Raw genomic sequence first — 19,048 nt, forward strand, 5'->3', positions numbered from 1 at the left:
AAAATAAATCCAATTATTATAAAGCCAATGACTTTTTTCTTTTGGAAACACGGATAGTGAAGTTGAGAGATACTGCATCAACATTGTTTAAGCTGCCAACTTGGAACTGGATTAAGGGGGTGATAGTCTATATCCACAACGTTCCACAACGGTGATTGCTCCGTTGCCGCCAGAAATTCCTCCGGATTTCACTCTTTTCGGCCGGATGTACGGTACCTTTCGCTTCCTTTGTGTTGGAATTTTAAACTGCAGTCGATTTATGAGGACTATGGTTACATGCTCCTCCGATCTCTGCAGGGTAAATCCAGACAGCTAGCTAGGCCATCTACTATTTATCTGAGTTTTCTGTTGCACGACTAACTTGTTTTGGTGTGTGTACGTTCAAAAGTTGTTTTAATTTCCAAGGCTATTTTGCAGGGTCACCGTGGCTCTGCCCAGTGCTTAGCGCCGCCCATGACGATTTGGCTTGAAGAAATGCCAATAAACCAGAGCATGTTTTTCTCCCACCCCGGAATGCTGTGTGGACTAGCCAGGCCCTGCTCCGCAGCGTTGTGGAGGAAGGTCGGGCGAAGCGAGACTAAGGGGGTGATGATCATTTTATGAGCACGGACAATACGAGTCAGACATCTTACATCAGATTCGGAGCTGTCCAACTCAGCCAGCGGGGGCGCTTTGAGTAGCCTCTTCCTCTGGCTAAGGGGCGCTCCACCTTGATTGGCTCCCAGGGTGCCAATGGCCAGAGACTGGGTGCTGACAGCCAATTTCCTGGGCGCATCAGGAGTGTCTGCAGGTGAACGATAAGATTTAACTTGTATTACAAGTGAACCATAAATTCTAGTGAATCATCTTCTTATCTTAACAGCTGGCCATCACGCCTCCTTTGTAAACTATGGGTGTCTTTGTATTGTTACTTCATGATACCACAAAGTCAGTATACACAGGCCACATGGTGACCAAGATAAGCCCCAACCCTATGCTTATTATATTACAGATTTCTCCTCAATCATTTCATCTAAATGAAGGAAACTAGACAAAAAAATCTTTATGTATTTTGGTACAAAAGGCCTAAAGATGACACCACTGATACTGGCTTCATACACATTGACATTGCTTCTTTACCTGAACTGCGGAACAAGTCCTGAGGAGTGCTGATGCTTTTCCCTGCACCTGTGAAGGAATTAAGGGGAATATAACCATAAGTAGGAGCGCACACACACATTTATATTTTAATTCCTGACGCCAGACTAGTAGCACAGGGAGGACTTGACAGCAACAAGCATCTGTCAGACCAGGTGTTTACTGAGGGGATGCTGTGTAGTTGTGGGCTATGCTCACACAAATATGTTGTGCATAGCTGGAAAGCCCAGAGGGAGTGGTAAGCGATGGGGAAGTGCCAGGGGAAGCAGAGAATAACAATGAGTGCAGCCACAGTGCAAAAGGTTCTTCCTATCTGGATTGCGGTCATCCTGTGAAACTGTAGTGCTACATTCAGACGGTCATGTGCCATTCAAACAATCATCTGGGAGGTAGACTGCTGACACCAGTGTTATGTAATTTGTCATGTTCCTCAGTGAGAGCGGATTAGGGTGATGAGCAGGGCAGACTGGCTGCAGGGGCAGAGTGATGATCTATAATCTCACCATACTGGCTATGGCTCAATGGCTATGGCCTCATCACCTAGCTCACAGATGGTCCCTGTCAGTAACTACTATATCCTGGGAATGCTGTCAAGCTTATAGCATTCATATTGACATGCCTAAAATTGAGTATTCCTGCTCTGAAGCTTTATGTTTTATTCTGCCTCCAAGGTGACCATTTCACACAGTCTGAGATTAGATTGCACTGTGTTGACCCATCTTTTCTGCAGGTACAGTAGTAGGACACACACACACACACACACACACACACACACACACACACACACACACACACACACACACACACACACACACACACACACACACACACACACACACACACACACACACACACACACACACACACACCTGGAATGAAACACAAGGTACGACAATAGGAACACAATAGGTGACGTTAAACTTTACCTGATGAGTCAAAGCTGTAAGACATGCTAAGAGGTCGCATGACTGACAGATATGCCAATGTTTAAAAAAAAAAAGGAAATGGGAGCAAATAGGAGAAAGAGAAACCCATGAGAGTTAAAATGCACGGTGAAGTCAATGAATCATCCAAGTTTATAAGACATATTCGCAAATATAGACAGTTCCTGAAAATCTAACATTATGAAGACCATATTACGTTTAGGATATATAGCCTCCCATACGTTTGATCATGCAACCACTGCTCCATATTACCCCCTTAATCCCTTTACAAAAGGCATCTGTGTTACCACATAGAAGCACTGTACAGTACACACTGACAACATATTTGCTGTTTTTATCTGATTAAAGCCTTAAATGGTTTGAAACATTAGATCCAACTGGCTTATGACGACTGCATACCACAAGGCTTATTTACCTCAACGCATTGCTTTTATAAAAGTAACCAAAAAGAGAAGCATGACATACCGGAATCATATTATTAAGTTCAAACCAAAGAATTTATCAGTCCAAGAGAACATTTGCCAGTAGCCACAACTCTTACTTTTGCAGTGCAGATCTAGCAAACAACTCGAGACTCGCTGCTGCAGTAAATGGGATCCTTGTTTAAACACTAAGACACTTCTGATTAAGCGAAGTAGGAAGAGGTCTGTTAGAGTAATCATGATGGATGTGGTTGAGACTCTGTTAATGGTTTTTGTCCTGAGTGAAGGGGTTAGGCTCGTAAAGCAGAAAGTTAGACATACGCTCACTCGTTAGAAACAATCACGGGGCTTCTTCAGATAAAAACAAAAAGGTTTAGTAGATAGTTTGAACAGAGTTTCAAATATTTGCGCGGGTATGTCAATGTGTGCAACTGTCAGCGGCTCACCTAGGCGGCTTCTGCGGATCATGTCCGGTGAGACTGGCCTGAGCTTCCTTTCAGCTTTGATGCCCTCCAGCAGTCGCTCGTGGAGGCTCCGGGGACGTGGTGGGTGGGGTTTCAGTTTACGGGCTGCAACCTGTCATGAGTACACCAAGTGAGTACTCGACTGCCATCACCGTAGAGACCATAGTGAGATCCCCCCCCTCACACACACACACACACTTCCCAAGAAAGAGTGCATGTTTTGTAATTGCATTAGGCCTTTAACACTTCTATTAGTCAAAGTTTATCACTTAAACAACACCACCATGTGATGATGGACATGCATGTGACATTATGTTTCCCGTCGTTCACACCGAGTCATTTGGCTTGTACTGTGAATGCCAGTGTCCTGGTATAACAAATGACAACAATCTGGTTGAAACAGATGATTATCACGAGTCACTCTCTAAATGTTACCAAACTGAATACTGAAAATACATACATATACATACACACATATACATACACATATACACATACATACATACATACATACATACATACACACATACATACACATACACATATATACACACACCACACACACACACACAAACAACATACAACACACACAACACAACACAAACACACACACAAAAACAACAACAAAAAACAAACACATACACATACACAACAATAACACACAACACACATACACACACACACACACATACACAACACACACATACACACACACACACACACACACACACACACACACACACACACACACACACACACACACACACACACACACACACACACACACACACACACAGAGACACACACAGAGACAGAAGGCAGAGACACAAGAACAGAGAGAAAAGACACAGCAGAGAAGAGAGGCAGAGAGAGAGAGAGAGAGACACACAGAGAGAGACAACACACAGGAGAAAAGAGACACACACACACAGCAGACACACACAGAGAGACACACACAGCAGAGAACAGCAGGAGAGAGAGAGAGAGAGAGGAAGAGAGAGAGAGAGAGACAGAGAGAGAGAGGAAAAGAGGAAAGAGAGAGAGAGGAGAGAGGCAGAGAAAAGAGAGAACAGAGGAGAGAGAGATATATAGAGAGAGGAGAGGAGACAGACATATATAGAAAGACACAGAGAGAGAGAGAGAGAGAGGAGGAAGAGAATAGAAAGGAATGAGAAGAATGGGAATGGAGGAGGAATGGACAGGAATGGAGTGGAGGAAGGAATGGATGAGACACAGGAAATACAGAAAAGAGGAAAGTATAATGGACGAAAGGAGAATATGGAAATAAAATAACAGGAAGAAAGGAAAGAAAAGGAAGAAAGGAAGGAGCATATGACAGGGAATGGAGTAGAAGGAAGGGAAGAAGGGATGGACAAGGACACTGACAGGAATGGGAGGAATATAGGACACAGTAGAATAGAGAATACGACAATGAGCCTTGTGAAAGAAAAAGAAAGACACGACCAGAAGGAAAGGAAAGGAAGGGAGGGACAGCTGAGAAAAGAAAATAGGAAAGGAATAAACAGGAGGAAAGAAAGACAGAAGGTAATATAGGAAGAGTGGAATTAAAGAAAGGAAGAGGAAAGAAGAGTGGAATGATGGAGACACTGAGACACTAGTGAATGAAGCCACCACAGCAGCATAAACGACATGGACATATACAGGAAAGAGTGAAAGGACTAGAAGAAAGAAATGGATGGAAAGAAAGAAATGGGAAATAGGAGGAGAATAGAAAGAAAAGAAGACAGAAGAGGTGGCCAAATGGATGACTGGAATGGAGAAATGAAAGAGATATATAGGATATTAAGGATAGGAATGGATGGAAATAGAGGGAAAGGAAAGAATATGGATAAGGAAAATGAAAGGAGTGAAATAAGGACATAATAAATGAAAACGCGGAAAGATAGTGAAATGGAGAAAGAATGAGAAAGAAAGGAAATAGTAGTGAATGGAGAAAGGAGGAAGATGAAGGGCGGAAACAGACAGAAAGGAAGAGTAGCTGGAAGGAAGAATGATAAGGATGGATCGGAAATAGGGAGTGATAATAGGAAAGAAGGAGGAAGAGGACGTGGTGGACAGGAAAAGAAGTATAGTGTGGGAGAGTACAGCAGCACGTGGTCCGTGGTGCCCCGCCCTCCTGTAAGCTTCTTAAATTGCTGTAATAAGGTTAAACTTGATTCTATAACCATATATTACATAAGGTTGTTTGCATGACTTGTGCCTCCTGCAGAGGAGACAGCCAGGACATAACGCATGAGTGTGTACATACATACTGTGAAGCAAAGCTACAGCGTCTGATCAGCTATGGAATAAGTCATGTGACTACATCTACTCTAAACCTCAACCCAATCAGGGGACACAAAGTGTGTACTTGTTAGAGTGTACAATAATTTAATTCTATTTTGAATACTTGAGTGGAGTAGGGCAAATGTTTTTTTTCCCCACCAGCTCTGTACTACACTTTTCTAAGACTTTATAAAAGGTTGTCCATTAAAATTTCTTCAAGTGTAACAGGACTTTTATTATACTTTTTTTAAGAATTGAGTTTATGCTCCACACTTTCACACACAAAATATTCACGTCATCCAGAAATTTCTTACGGTTTGTATTTTATGACTATAATTACACATACATGCTGGTCTGTAATATCTGGGTTTGCTCAAGCTGCTTTTGGACATCTTCTATGGTGTATTTCTTTAATAGTATGTTTTCATGCTGACACATTTTCAATTAATGATTAAGAAGAATGAGCACATCTTGATTAACAGTTAACGGTTAATAGTCTAAAACATGCTGTCTCTAAGAAGCTCTATAGGGAATCCATCACCAATCAGACTCCATTACTCCAGTACCTATACTAAAATCAGAAACAGGATGCCAATTCATGTTGATGAAGAGTAAGACATGCCAAGTAGCGTTAATCAATGATGAGTTCTTAACTGGTCTGACAAAGAGGACATACAGGGACACCACCGTAGTCTCAATCCTTCTGGACCATTACCACTTTGTTTTGTTGTATTGTGCAGTTTCTGGGCATCACTCTGGTATTTTCTTTTCCCAGTGTTAAAAAGCCTGTTGGCCTTACAGATCCTAACTCAACCAATTTAATTCTACACAGTAAGTCCACATACCAAGCAGCAGAGTGGTAACCCCCAGGGACAAGAGAGTTTGGTACTGTATCTGTTCTGTGCCTCCAAGCACAATTTTCCCCTATCACTTTTACTTCCTTTCATATTTTGATTCGAGACGTGCAAAGGAGTCAAATGTTTTAAGTATGACTCATGGACAAAATAAGCCAACTTCGGGAATGTGGATGAGTGATAATTATTTAAAAGTGTAGATGTTACTTACCATTTCTGAAATAGCTTAATGTGAGTCATTTGCAAGTGCATGTTCAATGGTTGTGGTAAAGAAAAGGGTGAGCAGATGGCATCTTAGGGTTTTCAGCTTGAAATGTTACTTATCCTCACCAAATTTATCAGTAACTCGCAGATGTCACAAGCCAGTTTCTTACCTCCTTGGCACTCTTTATCTTCTCCAGAAAGGTGTGTAGTTCCCTGGTTTCAGCATAGAGAGCACGACACACAGCCTGGTAATGGCTGGGGGCGTCTGATGGGCTGGGCAGGTGTGAAGAACATAGCTGTAGAGGAGAGAAAGGAAATAATGAGTTATATATAGTGGAGTTATATATAGTGATACTTTAAAAAAGGGACCATATTTATTTATTTAAAAAAGGGACAATTCACATCAATTGACATTTTTTGTTTACGCTCAAAACGTAAATGTGCCAGATTTAACAAAAAAAGATAATTTTCATCTGTAGTCCCTTGACTTGTAGTCCCTATAGCACCTTGAATGAAATTTGTGATTTTGGGCTGTATAAATAAAATTGGCTTACTTACGTGCTTATGTAAAAATCAGTAAACATGGCCAACATAAAGTACATATATTTGTATCCCACATAACTGTTGCATACATAGATCTCTTGTATTGTTAAAGCAAGGTGAGTCTTTTTGAAACAAGAACATGCATATCAAGAATGTACATAGAGACAATTATTACAATTATTCAGGCACAATTTTATGGAAATACCCACCATTTGGTGAACATGTACAAAGATAATATAGGCTTTTCTATCTGTTGAAATCATTGACAAATTCTTCGGTCAAACCCAAACCTTGTTAGCCTAGCAATCTAGACGCACCCTAGCGGCAGCAAATCTAATTTGCAGCCAGGGTCAGTCTAGCAACTCTTCATTGGTTTGCAAGCTGGAAAAACCAAACTCTGGTCAGGCCAATCACATCGTGTATAGAGTCGGTGGGCGGGCTTAACATAATGACAGCAGAGTTGTGACGTTTCCACATGAATTCCCTGCTACTTGAAAACAAAGAAGATGGCTGCTGCTGCTGGTGAACAGCAGTCTTTCGAATCGGCTTTGGGCACGACTCTGGAAGACTTTGAGTTAAGCTTTTCTTTGCGAAAAGAACAAAGAACGGCACTGAAGTCATTCTTAAAAAAGGAAAATGTGTTCGGAATTTTGCCGACCGGATACGTCAAAACTACCGTTGCTCTGGTTGGTTGTAGCGCTATTCTATTGCGTCCAGAAGGAATTTGAAAGACAACAGTTTATCCCGCCCCTCGAATTGAGCCCTGCCAAAGAATTTCTAATAAGGGAAGAAGTTTCACTCTCTCGTTACTTCCGGCTTCTGAACTAGTTACAGTTCCAGAGTTCCATATAGGGGGCGCTCACAGGCCAGTGCAGAATGAATGGGATTCTATGGAGCTATACCCCTCAAAATCCACTTTTCTCAGGATATACATTTTTTGTCAAGTAATTTGAAGGTTGCATTTGAAAGGGGAGGCTAAGAAAATACACACTGCTGTGTGTTAGATTTTTTTTAAAGTGGCTTTTTTTTGTTCTAAAAAGCCTTTTAAAATGTCAATGACGTCATACACATATACGGCCGGAGATACTGCTTTACGGCAAGCTCTGAGTCGCTTCCTTTGTTCTCTCGAGGCATCGACAACACAGCTGACCGGTTAGGCTCTCCCTGTCAATAAACGTGCTAGAAAGAAGTTTGCTGATGTTTTAAAGACCACACCGAAACATTCACTCTGATATTCTGGCTCTGCTTCGGATGCCGTCAAGCGGGATCTCCGATCGTAATCAGTCCTTCACTGACCAATCAGCATTCATTAGCAGAATGCTAGCGTGTTATGGGCAACAACGACTCAACCTGTAAGAAATCAAAAGAACATAAGTACTCGTTCATTCAACTTTCGCCCTATAATCCATGTTGAACTTGCAAAAACTGCAATCAAATCTGAGGTTGTTCAATGGCAATCAGGCGAAAGAGACAAATTTAGCCGTCTAGCTCCAGAGTTCCATTCATTTTGCACTGGACCGCGATCACCCCCAGTGGAACTATGGTGGAACTGCAAACAAATACAGTACAATGGGGCTTAATAGGGAGTGGAAAGGCTTTCAGTAGACCGGCTTTGACCCTGCTAATGGTGAGTTCCCAGACCCAACATCTTGATGTGGGTCTGGCTTGTCAGGCTAAAACCTTGTACTAACAAGACTAAGAGTCTATAGTCCTGCTAGCAGCTGAGGCACAGCAGTGCTTCGAGTTAAATGCTAACATCAGCATGCTAACTTGGTTACAATGACAATGCTAACATGTCATTAAGAGAGTATACCGTTGACCATGTTCTCCATCTTATAGATTAGCATGTTAGCATGCTAACATTTGCTAATAAGCACTTAACCCAAAGTACTGCTGAGGCTGATGGGAATATCATTAGTTTTAGTATCGTTTCTAGCATAGCTAAAAACAGTACCAGAGCTTTTAACAGCATGAAACTGATTGTCCGGATGAAGAGACATTGCCTCTAACTAGCATCACATATGCACCATTTAAAGCTCTGACCTATATGGTATTTGACTGATTGTTTAAGAGAACACAAGCTGCCTGCCAGAGTAATGGATGAGCTGCCAAATTATGTCTAGTGACACAAAGCAAGGAAACTTAAAAGGAAGGAACGGTCATTGTTCATCACATACATCACTGGTGCCAAGCCTCTAGCATTTTACATGTATTTTATTGTAATAGAGCATTTTGTTATCAATAACTAACAAACCATCAAACTGTTAGCCACCTCTATCAGTGTTTCCTATCATCATCATCATCATCATCATCATCATCATGTGGCGCTAACTGCCAAATTTTATATGCCTCAATGAATCAAGGTCTTTATCATTAACCAGTACTGTGTTAGTAAATTAACTCAGCATTTGCACTTTGTTTAGCTAAGGTTAGCCAGCAATATCTCTGTTGAGAGGTCCTACATTAATTTGGAGATAAAACCCTGTTGGTAAGAAATAATCCTGGTGAAGGTGTAAAAGACACAGGCAGTGTTGTGTGATAGAAAATGTTACGTTACAGCCTCTCTAGCTTAATGGTCATGATTTAAGTGTTGGGATTTGCCCCTTTTGGTCATGTATCATAATCTGTTTGCAGACCAGCAACAAGGAAAACAAATTTAGATTAGAAAAACATCAGTCAACGTAACATAATGTATTTTATTTGTATGTTGTGGAAGCACTCTTCACTCAAAAGGTGAAACACATATGATGGGTTATAGTGGAACATGCAATGCCCGACCCATTAACTTAAACTAGAACTGGCACTAAAGTCTGGCACCAATGCAAATTTCTAATGAAGTAGGAATCTTCCTTCTTTCTATTTTTGTCGACACAAAAGAGAAAACCAGATGAGTGACATATTCTCATGTTCTCCTGATGGGTTTGGCTAGCCACAGGAATGTCTACTGAAACTCACCAAAGAGAAATATAACACAGGTAAAATATGCGAAAAGACAAAACTTATATTTTTAAAAAAATAAAAGGAAAAAGTGGAGTCTGTGATTCTAATCCAATAAACAGTTGTCCGTTTTGTGTGTGCACTGAAAATCCAGTGTTTATACACAGCCCTGGATCTGTAAATGGGAAACAAGCTAAGTTCTGTTCGTGCTTGTGCCATGGATGTACAGAGAAAGAAAGCCGGAGGGATGCTAAATCTGGTACATGCCAATGTTTTGAAGAGACGGCACTGGTGAAAATTACTAACGACCTTCTAACAGCTGCAGACAAAGGACTTGTCTCCATTCTTGTTTTACTAGAACTTAGTGCTGCTTTTGACACTATTGATCATACAATCCTGTTACAGAGATTAGAACACTTAGTCGGAATTAAAGGAACTGCACTAAAATGGTTTAAGTCTTATTTCTCTGAGCGATCCCAATTTGTTAACATTAACGATAAACCCTCCAAGCACGCCAAAGTCAGCCATGGCGTTCCTCAAGGCTCAGTGCTTGGACCAATTCTATTTTCCTTATATATGCTTCCTCTAGGACATATTATTAGGAAACACTCAATTAATTATCACTGCTACGCAGACGATACCCAATTATATCTGTCAATTAAGCCAGATGAAAGTGGTCAGTTAGCAAGACTTCAAACGTGTGTTGAGGATATAAAATCCTGGATGACCCACAACTTCCTGATGTTAAACTCAGACAAAACGGAAGTTATTGTGATAGGACCAACGCTACCGAACTTCGTTTTGAAGATATAGCTACTCTGGATGGTATTGCCCTGGCCTCCAGCACTGCGGTCAGAAATTTGGGAGTTATTTTTGATCAGGATATATCCTTCAACGCCCATTTAAAACAAACCTCAAGAATAGCCTTTTTCCATCTTCGTAACATTGCCAAAATCAGGAATATCCTGTCTCAGAATGATGCTGAAAAACTAGTCCATGCAATCGTTACTTCTAGACTAGATTACTGCAATTCCTTATTATCAGGTTGTCCAAATAAGTCCCTTAAGGCTCTCCAGCTGATCCAGAATGCTGCAGCACGTGTTCTGACGAGAACTAAGAGAAGAGATCATATTTCTCCTGTATTAGCTTCTCTGCATTGGCTTCCTGTGAAGTCTAGGATCGAATTTAAAATCCTCCCTCCTGACTTACAAAGCTCTAAATGGTCAAGCACCATCATACCTAGAAGAGCTCTTAGTACGTTATTGTCCCACTAGGGCACTGCGCCTCCCCGGAATGCGGGCTACTCGTGGTTCCTAGAGTCTCTGGTAGTAGACTGGGGCCAGGGCCTTCAGCTATCAGCTATCAGGCACCGCTTCTGTGGAACCAGCTTCCAGTCTGGGTTCGAGGGGCAGACACCCGTTGACGCATTCAAGAGTAAACTGAAAACCCTCCTCTTTGACAAAGCTTATAGTTAGGGGTGAGGAGTTGCAGCGTCCACCTAACCCGGCCCACCTGCTTCTCCTGTAGTTAGTTATGCTATTACAATTCTAGACTGCAGGGGTTGCTGTTTCCTTCCTATGACACACTGAGCTGCTCTCTCTTCTCTACTTGTTACTTCTGTATGCATGCTATCCCAGAATTGCTTGTTACTAATCTAGCTCTGGGGAGTTTACTCCCCCGCGGTCCTTATGTTTCTTCTTCGCAGAGCTATGCTCTGTGATTCTCTGCAAATCCCGTCCGCATCCTGCTGCATCCTGCTGCATCCTGCTGCATCCACCCATGCTCTGCAGCGCCACGTTTCATCCCGCAACGCCCTGCTGTGATGTTCCTATGCACAGAGTAGTCTGGATCCGGTATAGGGGACAGCACTACTCAGTATGACACGATGTGCCCTGCTATGACATGAACTTCCACGATAACCTTCGAAATCTCTGTGACCTTTAATGTGACTATTATCGCCACTGTTCATCACACCCCAACCGGCCCGTCAGACACCGCCTACCAAGAGTCTGGGTCTGCCGAGGTTTCTTCCTAAAAGGGAGTTTTTCCTTGCCACTGTCGCGATAGCCACTGCTAATGCTTGCTCTTGATGGAATTACTGTAATTGTTGGGGTTTTGGAAAGTGTCTCGAGATAACTTTTGTTATGATTTGATACTATAAATAAAATTGAATTGAAAAATTGAAGGAGTACTGATGGTAGGGGTTATTTGTTTGTTCAAATGTCTTTCTCCAAAATCACAGACTCCACCTATATCAGTTTGTACCTCACATTTCAGCATTTGATGAGCCAGAATTAAAAAATGGACTACAATCCAAACTCCAGACTGACAGCTAAATTCACTACATTTCACAATAGCAATGAGGAAACTCATTCAGCACATTTAACGTCTGAACTATTCCTGTTTTAGTGGGATGCTTCATTCACAAGTTGGGTCATCTTTTGTTAGCTTCACGTCTTGCGGAATTCTTATCGTCCCAACCTACCTCTGCCTGACAGAACAGCAGAGTACAAGGAATGTGCAGTTATCTACTCCAGCCATGTCATACCAACATATAGCAGTTTACACTCAAGAGAATTATTGTTGGAGAAATTAGGAGCCAGGCAAGGCAAGACACGCACTGGCAGCAAACAGACCTAATGTTTGTGTTCTACACCAGGGTTTATTATATGGAAGGAATGGGTTGTGAAAGTTTCTAAGCCTATTCCCCCAAAGCCAGCGTGTTTACACAGCTATAATTGTCAGTTTCACATTCAAAAGCTATTTGGGGAATTCTGTCATGCTGTAAATTCCCCATCCACATGCAGTCATTAATACACCTCCAAACATATTCCCTTGACCTATCAAGGGAATATGTTTGGAGGTGTATTAATGACTCCCTTAACAGAGCTGATGTAAAAAAAAAATGGGATAAAAGGAGGAAATGGTCAAAGCAAAAGAAAAATCTGAACATTTAATACGCCTATGACAACTTCGATTAGTCAGTCTGATCCCTCAAAAACATGACTGATCAAAATGTTGCAGTAAATTATAGACTTATTATGGGAGTGTAACAGAGTGGGAGGATTGTAATTTTGTTTGAAACACACCTGATTTATCTCAGGTTGCCTCTTACTGAAACTTGAAGAAAAAAAATCAAGCATTCATCAATCCACAATCTCCCGCCCCCCCAACAAGAACCTACCGTGATGAGGTCTCGATAGCTGCGAATGCTGGTGACTGTGGTGGTGGCAGAGATGGTCTCCTCTTCTTCCTCCTCCTCGCACTCATCTTCCTCCTCTGTGGCTTCGTAGCCCTCGTCAGGACAGGGGTCACTTTCGGTTTCTTCTGTGTTGGTCATCATGTCGATCAGGCGCTCCAGCGGCGGGCTGAGTTCACGCTCCTCGTTTTCTTTGAGGCCAAAGTCCAGAGCTTTGTAAATCATGACACCGAGTGAGTCAATAACCTGTGGGACAATGGACAAATGGGATGGTGGGGATTATTATTATGTACTGGAAAATCAATTTTATAGACTTTGGACCAATACAAGAGTTCCTTTCAATGGAGGTTCTACAGAAGAAAAAAATAACTGTACAGGATGGGGTCTAGTTAAGATTGAAATCCACTGCCTTCCACAATATCAGAGGTTTTGCTTCTAAGCTAGGTATGAAAGATTAAAGAATAATTAGAATATGAACAATTAGTATATACACACATTAATGGTTCTCTAGCTTGACAATTAGGTAGGGAAGCTGAGGGACATTTCTAATTTAGCAAGGTAGTAAAATAATTGTTTTCCTGTCCACGGACATTTTTGCACTTGCTGTTATGTGTGCCACAATGTTCTATATCAACTACATCTACAACAAACTCAATTTACCTGAACAGACAAGAAGACAGTTCATGTCCTCATACCAGATGTGAAACGAGGCCACAGTGTTCCTCCAAACAGCGTGATTATTACCATAATCTAGGGATGATTTTATTTCATCACTGCTTCCCCATATTAACAAGCAGGGTATGACCTTTGTTTTTGCAGCTTGTTCCAAAATGTCTCAAACAACCATCCGGTTTAGGACGAGACAAAGTTGTTCTTTCACTGCAGCATGACAAGTTGTCCCCTCCTGATTTAATCAAACCACTGATCTCCGTTCTACAAGTGGATGCAAGAGGAGCTAAACGTTCTACACTGGAGAAAAGTTCACGAGGAAGGATTGCTTTTGGTTTCTACACTTGGAATACATTTTCTTTCAGGACAACTTTAACTGACACTTTTAACTACTTCCAGCACTTATATTTTAACTGCCATTGAAGTCAAGTTGAAGTTAGTTTTTTTTTCCCGTGATCCAATAGTCATGTGATATTGTATATTTTCCTAAATACAGCACTACAGCTTCACAGTGCACTCTCAGACAGCAAGAAAATATACTTGCATCCCTTTTCCTATTTCCAGTGATCTATTATAGATTGCCCTTCATCATCGTTTTCTACAACATCCAACAAGAGAGTTATGTCAGTGTACAACTGCAAAGGTTTGCACAGGATTTGAATGAGGATAGAAACTGCTGGCTGCAATCGATTTGTTTGTGCACAAGCAACACCTCAAAGCTATTTTGAATTTGCTTTGTTGAGGTATAAAAATAAAATGAGGGGCCAACTCACTGCTGCATTACTTCATTACTGTACTGTATGTTCTTATTCAGAAAGGAATGGAGCGACATTGTTGAAAAAGGGAGGTGTCCAAATAAAACAATGTTGATGTGGGTGGAGCTGGTGTTGTCAGGCATGACTGGCTATGCTTGGGTGAGGTAGCAGAGAATAGTACCTGGGCTGTGGTGAAAATCATTAGATAACTGACATACTATAGAGTCAAAGTGCCACCCCTCACGTTTGGACTAAACTCACTTAGATGTTTCCTTTCTAAATAGCATGACATTTCTCAATATGTTGCATTGTTTCTATATTTAACAGTGAAAATGGGAGCCTATTACATTGAAATTATAAGCTGGTATCCACTTCCATAGTTATCTACGTTTTCTTCATCTCTGCATTTACAATGGTGTGGACATCACAGTTCTACATCACCTGACTAACAGGGCCTGTCTCTACCGCTTTAGCTTTCCCCATTACAAAAGGTGAGAAGCTTTAAAAAACAGTCATGTCTATAACAGGACAGTTGGGTTGTTTCATGTCCGTGATGTTAAAGTCACAAGAGCCTTGAACGAGAAATCATGTATAATAAAACTTGGTAGAAATAAAAAATAAACAAGAACATTTGTATTGCTTCACTATGTTCGTCTTGTAAAAAGAGTTAAGTGTACAACACTTTTGAGCAGGACGGTAGGTCTATCTCTGAACTTGTATCATTAGAAAATGCTATGGGATTGTAGGTTTCTTCTTTATGGATCCAATCCCTGACCTGTCAGTTGAACTCTGATTTATAGAAAGATGTTGAATAGGGAGCAAAGTACAGCACCAGTAGGCTAACATAAAATACTAAGTAACAACAGCCTTCTGAATATTCCGACACCAACTTATTGATCCATTTTTTCCTCCCCTTATCATGTATCAACCATATGTGTGTGCAGATGATAATCCTGTCCCAGGGCCAAAATATATATCCTTTTCCTTAAGGGTCTTATTATGTAACCTTATAATCCAGCTGTAGGACAACATGCACTGTAGTGGGCGGAGATTAGGGAATGCTGTGCAGACAGAACAAGGGGTGTCACTCATGGGCCAAAGGGACGCAAGGGTTTACACTGGACCAGGTACAGTGAATTAACAAAATTTAAGTGTGGAAAATACTCTTGTGTCCATGTGTAATTTAAGCAGTTGCATTACACTACATTTCCATTTAAAAAAGGGACATCTGCTATACTGACAAAGCATGGGTAGATTAAGCCAACAGTTATTGTTTAAATCCAATTTCCCTGCCAACACAAAATGGCTTGTAATAATCAACTGCCTGGTACAGAACGGCTAACGGCTAATTAATTACAGAACCCTGTACAATAATCTGGTTTATGTTGTCCAAGCTTTAGGCGCTCCAGAGCATAAATAACAGCTTAGACTGAATTCAACAAATACAGTTAAGTCCTGATATGAATGGCTAGAAACAAATGCAAGTGAAGGCTGTATAACTCTACCAACCATGGTAGTATTGCAACAGCTTCGTGATCAAAGAATGACATCAAGTCCACTATGAGCTGAAAGCAGCTGGAATGAGGAAGAAGCATCTTAAGTATCGATAGCCAGCAGCATCCAAGAAAGAAGAAAAATTACAGCTAGGTTTTCTAATTATACCTCACAATCTCACTTGAAGACCTGTGACTCAGGAATGAGGCACGGAGCCAAAGCAGAGGAGGAAGGAAGGGAAACAAGTATGCGGATAAACAGTTGGGGGAAAACAGCCAGAAAATCCACTGCTGGGTTTCAGGCACAGGCAGAAATGCTTGGTAGCAAAACCGCTAATTGAAACCAGGCTCCACCCAGGATAGGTGGAAGCCTGCCACAGTGGATGAAACACTCATATGTTCCCATCGCTGTGGCCTCGGACAACCACAGGTGACACAGAAAACCAACATTTGCATCAAATGCTGAAATGTAGCAGGATGAGTCATCTGGGTGCGAAAAAAAGAAGAAAAAATAAATAAATGGTACCCTGTGTGTCACAAAAAACAAACGAAAAACGAATTGAACTGAATATTCCTCCCTCGGAAACAACGCTTCTCACGCTCCACAAACAAATACTGATGCCTACAAGCGTGTGCATGACATCATTGCTCATGTTTTCCAACAATGAGTTGTTTTATACTACAGAATCTCCTTCTCACATGAAGACCCATGTCAGAGACATCATCTTGAGAATCAATGACACATAGGAAGAGAATTTTTTACTCCTGAATAACCTTTGTCTCCTGAAGGAACGCTGCGTTTCACATCAAATCCTAATTGCTAGAGCTAGCCAGCATAACAGTACAAAATAGCTAAACTCTATAAAAGTAAGACTTAAAATGATGGATAAAATCATAAAAATAAAATTAAAAATTAAAAACACAGGACTGGGCGCGCTCAACTTGCGTGTATACTTAGAAAGCTTTGAAGGCTGGGTGCTGGATCTAAAAGTGAATAATCAGAAATAAAACTACTAGGACAGCACTCCAATTTGATAGTTTCTTGCCACAACTAACGTTTCGGGCAGCGCTCGAATCATACAAAATGAATACAGAAAGATTTTTTTCTAAAAACATTTGTGCCCACTCAAAATTAAGAGCACTTTTTCCACATAAAATGGGTCAAGCTGTTCACTTAGCAAAACACTGGCCTTTTGACTACCAGGGGCATATAATTAAAAACATCTGTTTGGTGTGCTCTCATGCCAAACAGCTCAGACAGGCAAGCAAGCAAGTTTGGTCACTCATGAGAATAAATGCTATCTCTGGTGAGGCTAAAACTCATGCATTTACCGTTTGTGCTGCTTTCTTGACCAGAACTTCAATGAAAAGTGATTAATTCTAAATATGACTACCTCCGGTTAGACGAAAGTTAAATAAATGAAGAAAATATCTGATTAACTCCCAGTTTAATTCATATTGGGCAAACTGAAAGGACAAATCATCCTACAAAAAAACTAAACCGAAACATATAACCATATTCTACGTTGTATAAGATGGCTCAACAAGCAGTGCAAGAGGAGAAACCATAATGGGGTCAGGCTTATGTGCTACTGAGTCTTTTACCACAGAGCTCAGTTTACACAGAAAAATACAACTACTACTAGTTTTCCATGAATTAACGGTCAATACATATCAGTTGTCATGTTGATGTCTATGGATATGCAAACATCTAGAGCTGATGAATTGACATGTTGATCTGCACCGTCGCAGGAGACTTCAGATTAAGATGGAGTTAAAGCTAGGGCACGTCTGGGAGGAAGGAGTGCTAAAGTGTCATTGTGAACAATATGAGTTATATTCTTCACGGTTTCATGTTACTAGATTTAACAATGATAACCCAGACTACGACGGAATATTTACCGTTTATTAGTCCAACAGCATGTCCTTACAGCAGCATGGCTAACACCAACGGACGCTAAAGTTACCTATAATCCATCCGGTGTATGTCAATTAAGGATCTTATAGTAGCCCAAAATACACGACAAAATGTGCTTCATAAAAACTGATGAAAATCCTTTTCTAGCCTTTTTCAAATATATGAAAAGTGTAAAAAGTACTAACACTATTCATTTGAAAGCAAACATCTGTATTCTTGCAGACTACAGCAAACAGGCCTGACATAATTTTTTGGTTGGAGTTAACAAAATCACATTCTTGCCTTTGTAGTTGCAGCCCAAGGCAACACTGTGACCATCTGAGTTCACAAAACAGTCAGCTAAGCAGCCTTCAGCATTTGCTGCAGTAGTAGAGCAAAGCCATCACAACACAGACAGTTACATAACCAGAGCTAAATCTAGAAGTCTTTCCCCCCAAAGGCTTTTCCCCCCCCCCCCCTCCCCCCAAAAAAAACGCGCCATTCATATCTCCTGGTCAAAAACTGTCCACTTTGCATTAATATATGAGGTCAGCTGAGGACTGAGAAAATGTCCCGGTGCATCAAAGAGCCATCACTGACATGGGTCATCATTTCAAACTACCAGGGTGATATAGGCATAAAAGCTGATATTGGAGATGCAGGTTAGATAGAGAAAATATATTTTAAACAAAAAGCATCTCCAGATAAAACTCAAATAGCCTTAGGATTACATGGTGGTGCACACAACAGTTTTTGTATGTGCCAAAAACATGATCCTCCCAAAACAGCAAACCCACAGAGTCTAGTTTATTTCACTACAGCCATTATTCATCAGCTGCAACAGCACAACAGTTAAGTCAACAGTTTGACCTAAAATGTCGTCAGAATACCCACAGTGGCTCTAAACTCCAAACAAATCTGAAAGGCCGCTTCTGTGAGGAGAAAAACCATGCTCTTCACACAAAACCCAATTGTCGTAATCCAAACACCACACCGGACTTTCTAACAGCTACTGAGAACATATGTGATAAAAGATCTGATAACCTAGTAAACTTGACAGACTGAAAGGAAATTCAATTAATCTCTCAGGCCTGACTGGACCAGAAGAAAATGAAAAAAAGATTTCTTCTGTGGTTGATATAAATAGAATAACCCGACAAAGAGCTCAGACTACTCAATAAATTGCATTTCTGTGGTTAAGTGCTTGCTGTGAATATCCCTGTATAGGCAGAAATGTAACCCTA

At 41.0% G+C, this 19,048-nt stretch overlaps 1 protein-coding gene across 1 annotated transcript in view; it reads right to left on the reverse strand.

Moving 5' to 3' along the window:
- spire1a (spire-type actin nucleation factor 1a) overlaps positions 1 to 19,048 on the reverse strand; it is a 36,378-nt gene that overhangs the window by 7,369 nt on the left and 9,961 nt on the right. The window contains exons 3-8 of the mRNA XM_039820913.1: positions 12,976 to 13,236; positions 6,482 to 6,607; positions 2,950 to 3,079; positions 2,064 to 2,105; positions 1,120 to 1,167; positions 633 to 784 (exon numbers count right to left, since the gene is read on the reverse strand). Coding sequence (XP_039676847.1) covers positions 633 to 784; positions 1,120 to 1,167; positions 2,064 to 2,105; positions 2,950 to 3,079; positions 6,482 to 6,607; positions 12,976 to 13,236 — 759 coding nt within the window. The remainder of the gene's footprint in view (positions 1 to 632; positions 785 to 1,119; positions 1,168 to 2,063; positions 2,106 to 2,949; positions 3,080 to 6,481; positions 6,608 to 12,975; positions 13,237 to 19,048) is intronic.

The sequence above is a fragment of the Perca fluviatilis genome, chromosome 13, assembly GCF_010015445.1.
Source record: "Perca fluviatilis chromosome 13, GENO_Pfluv_1.0, whole genome shotgun sequence".
In the NCBI taxonomy this organism is placed as follows: domain Eukaryota; kingdom Metazoa; phylum Chordata; class Actinopteri; order Perciformes; family Percidae; genus Perca; species Perca fluviatilis.